General features: G+C 34.7%; 1 protein-coding gene across 5 annotated transcripts; it reads left to right on the top strand.

Annotated features, from left to right (window-relative positions):
• The first annotated feature begins 1010 nt into the window (after positions 1-1010).
• On the top strand, positions 1011-4141 carry LOC105778118 (uncharacterized). Of its 5 annotated transcripts, none has more exons than XR_008189642.1 (3): positions 1011-1834; positions 3170-3339; positions 3489-4141. XR_008189642.1 is itself a non-coding variant. In XM_012601722.2 (2 exons), exon 1 carries the CDS (start codon positions 1197-1199, stop codon positions 1815-1817), a length of 621 nt encoding a protein of 206 aa, XP_012457176.1. In that variant the 5' UTR covers positions 1011-1196; the 3' UTR covers positions 1818-1834; positions 3170-4141. The 5 variants fall into 5 exon arrangements, 1 of the variants encoding a protein (XP_012457176.1); XR_008189643.1 differs by having other exon boundaries at positions 3486-4141; XR_008189644.1 differs by having other exon boundaries at positions 3474-4141.
• The last annotated feature ends 731 nt before the right edge of the window (positions 4142-4872 follow it).

The raw sequence follows: 4872 nt of genomic DNA, 5'->3' as shown, positions 1-4872 counted from the left end.
TATTTTTGTATAAGAAAATTGACAATTTTTCTTGTAGAGTTAAATTACATATCTAACTTTGGTCAAACACACTCTCAACCTTCATGCATTACAATTCTTTTGCATGATTTAATAATTGTTTTGTTGAGCATCATGATATGGTTGTACCCGATCGTAAACAAATATTTTGTTTGAAAGACTTTTATGCGGATATGATAAATATCCAACATTTGCATAGTCAACTAATTGAGAATTTAAATTATTTGAATAAAACAACCCATGACAATTATTCCTTTAAAATATCTAAATATATGCTTAATTTCATTCAAGTTTCTACGTGTTAGACAAGAACTAAATATTGCTAACAAGCTTTCAACAAATGTTATTATATTTAATCTTGTGTTGTTTGTGAGATGCATGAATACTATTATAGTACAAAGATATGGTAGTTCTAGAGTAAGAAGCCTTTCATCATTTTCACAAGATGAAAGTGTTCTTTATTGGTAAAAGTATCATGGGTTTTGTCTCCTCTATTAAATAAATAGATAAATTGGCCCTATAGATTAAAGAGTAAGTTGGTCATTTTGTTAAAAATTCTATCCCGTTCTACAGTTAAAAATGGTCATTATACATCAACATAAGGTACACGAGGCATATCACGTGTCACTTTCTAGTTATTTCATTAGTCATGTCAATTTTTAATAGTACAAATGAATGAAAATTTTAACAAAATGACCAAATTGCCCTTTAATTAACGTACAAAGATTAATTTACTAATTTTTATGAAAAAAGAGAAAATTACAATTTGAGTCACGGCAATGATTTTATCTCAGATTATTTTCACCAATAGAGATTACAACGACCAGGTGCTTGATAGAAATCTTTTTATAAAATCTTACAATAAGAATTGTAATTATTAAAGTGAAATATTGCATAATTAATTCATTTTATTTGGTAAATTGGTAAGAGTAATCATAAGTCAACCATTGCCACATATCGACAACACCTGTCCAAGCCGCCTTGTAAAACGAAAACACGTTGCCATTTTGATTTTTTTTTTGGTTCATCATTGTCTTTAGCTTCCCTCCACAAAATTCCCAAATTCGATTCCAATTTCCCTTCCCCGTTCCACACCTTCAATTCAATTATTCCCTAAATCCCTAAAACTTTCCCCTTCCCAATTTCATTTCAATTCATTCCCTTTCTTTGTTTACCTAATGGACCTCTCTTTAATTTGCGACACGCTAACTGTAGCCACTTCCAAAGGCGTAGGGTTTGCCAAATTCATTCTCGATCGCCACCATCACATCGCTGGAAACGGTTGCCTTTCCCTTTCCTCCGACTCATCCCCCGATAACGTTGGAATTCTCCATGTTAGCGCCGGAATCGCCCCTGTTGACGCCGTTGCACCTCCTCCGACCAAGCCTAGTTCATATAAGACATTACCTCGAACTCTCCTCCGCAGAAGGCGTCGCACCAAGCGTAAGTTATACAGCGGGGATGACTCAAACGACGGCGAGATTTACGGATTCATCTTTGGTAGTGACGGCAACGATGGGTATGGTCCGTTTGGCGGTGGTGGCGGTGGTGGAGGGAGCAGTTGGGGCGGGAGTGGTTGGAATTTTGGTGGGTTTGGAGGGCAAAATTGGGACGAATCTTCTTCGTCATCTCCGTGGACCGCTAATGCTATGGACTTTGTGTATGAGGTGATTTGCTGGATCGCGTTGTCGAATTGCGTGCATTTTGCGTTTAAGAAGGTGGTCAGAATCGTGGCAAATGGTATTGAGGAAGCTGGGGACAGGGAGAAGGTTCCGATGAGATTGGTTTCAGTTTGCTGATATGGAGGTCAATTGGGGTATTTAAAATTATTACCTTTTATGTATCAAATTCAAGTTCAATGTATATATGGCTGTATATACTCATCATTAACATGAATTGTTTATAATTAGAATATCTTTTACTAGCTATTCTCATTGTTGTTATAATTATGCTGCTGTCGCTTATGTTTTTTGAAGAATGCAAAGGCAATGCTGTTCAATTGATTGTTAGAAAATTTGTGTAGGTGTACTTCTCAAATATGTAGATGCCTCAGTGATTTTAAGTATGTAGTGTCAACTTTAAGTTGTCAATGCCTTATGTTGTAAGCACTGGCGCAGTCATATTTCAGTCTTTACCCTTTTTAAAGGACAAGAGAAGCTTCATTTATGATCCAAAAAAGTATAGTTACTCTTAAGGGTTTGGCTCGACAGTCTGCAGTTATTGTTCCATGGTCTAATATATTAAGGAGATAACGGATGGTCCTATAGCTCAAATAGACCCATGTGCCGAATTCATCACACCGACACCAAGACGTAATAGAGAGAGGCCATTTTTCAGTTTAAGTTTGATATTGGCCTCCACATTACACCAGGGTGTCAAAATGATTAACACATTTTTTCCTTGTCCTCTCGAGTGGTCAGGGTGTTTAGATTTTAGTAGTCCTGTGATCTATAGATTAGCTTTAAATTCTGAGGAATGACTTGCCCCATCAAGTAGATAAAGTAGGTCTGGGCCGTTGCCTTCTGGCGTTAGGACCTTTATATTGTTGCCTCTTCGCAAGGCGAAAAAAAAAAAGCGCTAGCTTGAGTGAAGTAAAGCTCTACTTGTATATTTGAGCTTTTACAAGCCTGTTTTTATACATAATATATAAAGCTTAAGATATATGGTGAACTCTAAATACGACATGCAATTTTCTTATTGATCAATATGCATGATTTTCTTATGGTCAATGTTTGTTGTTGAATGTTTATAGTTTTGACATAATCACTTCCTTATTAGTAAAGTACTTCAAATGAAAACAGTGAAAAATAATATAAATTGAAGAGGAACTCGATCAAATGCTGTGTTTAGGCGCCTGCCTTGACAACACTGTTTGGCACCTTAGATAGATAGGCTGCACTTAATCTGTTCTGTTATATGGCATGGAAAATCTCTGATCAGTTTGGGATGATAAGGAATGCAGAATTGAAGCTTAACATGTGCACCCCAACACCTCCACATGACGTGGGAAGTGGAATATCGTACTCTCGTTTTGCACATTTCCTGATGTTGCCCTTATGATTATTAACTTTAAGCACCGACTGATCTGTGGTTAGATCATGTCTGCCATGTGGTTTTCCTCATCCATGCTGACCATGTCTTCTTTTTTCAGACTTGAAACTCTATATTAATAGAACAGGAGGAATATTGTTGGAAGTCTTCTAGTCCTTTATGACACGCTATTGGATTGCATATTATGTTGGAGATGAATCTGGGTTCTCAGGAGGAATATTGTCGGTGCTTTATACGTAACACTGCTGAAAAGCTGTTCTTATTCTCATGGTATGATAATCTCATATGGTTATATAGTTATCTCTGTGCCTATGCCCTTTTTATTTTTTTCCCTTTTAACAAATAGTCTAAAAGTTCTCGTTTTGCAGTAATGTGGTGTTCTTTTAAATCTTAAAGTACATTAGTTTCTAATCCAGCAGAGAAAATAGACTGGTTTAAGGCTGGTTGAGGAAAAGAATCAGGCTTAATCAACTTAATCATGAAGCTCAGCAACAATGAATGGGGTTGAAGCTGAGCGTTTGGTGTAATTTTGTGGGGGATTAAAGACGTAAATCCATAGATATGGAAATCTGAAATGTGCCTCTCAACATGTAACTTGGGAGTTGTCGCAGTTTTGTGGGCGGTACGAAGCCTCATTTTCCATGAGGTGGTTTGGGTCTCTAATCAGTTGAGAACATGAACAAAGACGACAGTCAGGGGAGAGACGGATGGTGTATGCGCCTCTTTGAATTGAAATGACTACTCCTTTGGCCGAAGTTAGGTAGGGTGTTATGGCTATTTTGGGTCTTCTGCAAAAGTTAATCATCTAATCTTACTGCATAAATATGTTAATAACTATGTTTTAGCAACTCTAATGCACAATTAAATTAGTACAACGCTCAAGAAAAATCGGATGAAAATCGAAAAGAACTAGACAATCCATTCATGACATGCATACGGTGTAGTTGACACACATTGCAGTTGTAAATTGTGGGATTCAAACTTGGGTACTTTAATATTCGAGACTTCTACTTTTAATCAACAATACAAGGCCCAATCAGAAAAATTGAGAATTTAATTTTTAACTATAAAATGGTCATGAAATTATTTGAAAATTTTTATTAAGTTATTGAGTTATTAATATTGTTGTTGTATCCTGTTTCTATTCGCATTGTTTATACCAATTGAAAGCTTATATTTTCTTGCTATTCTAGAATTTAGTTTTTTTCATGAAACAACTTTGAATGTCATGAATCTACGAATCAAAATTAAATAGCTCTATCTTCTGATTTTCAACATTGATTGTCAGATCGGCTTGGATCTATTGTATGTACTTCCACTCGTTAATAGCTATTGATTTACTATACTAATTATTGAATTTTTGCTTATAGCTCGTTAGTCGGCCTTCAAAAAGAACTTACCAGTCTATTGACTAAAATAAAAACTTTCGAATAATTTAATGACTTAAATGAAAATTTTTAAATAATTTAAAATTATTTTATAAATTTTTAAAATTAAGTAATTAAAACGTAAATTTATAAACGTGCAAAATTTCGTAATTTTATTAGACAGTCGACTTTTGTCCTTTATCATGGTAAAAGAAGAAGAAGAAGAAGAAAGTGAAAAATGGCAACATGCGGGAGATCTGAGTAGCAAAGAAGTAAAGTAGTCAAAGATACAGCACATTAATCTCAAAATAATCATTGTTTAATCAGTGAATTTGAGCAATGGAAATAACTTCCTATATTAAACAAAAAAAAGCATCATAATTTATTCTACCTTCTAATTTTATTAAAAAATGATTTTAATATTCTATTTAATTAA

Source organism: Gossypium raimondii, chromosome 10 (assembly GCF_025698545.1).
Source record: "Gossypium raimondii isolate GPD5lz chromosome 10, ASM2569854v1, whole genome shotgun sequence".
NCBI classification, from domain to species: domain Eukaryota; kingdom Viridiplantae; phylum Streptophyta; class Magnoliopsida; order Malvales; family Malvaceae; genus Gossypium; species Gossypium raimondii.
The sequence above is the reverse complement of the archived record's forward strand: the minus strand, read 5'-3'. Positions and strand labels throughout refer to the sequence as shown.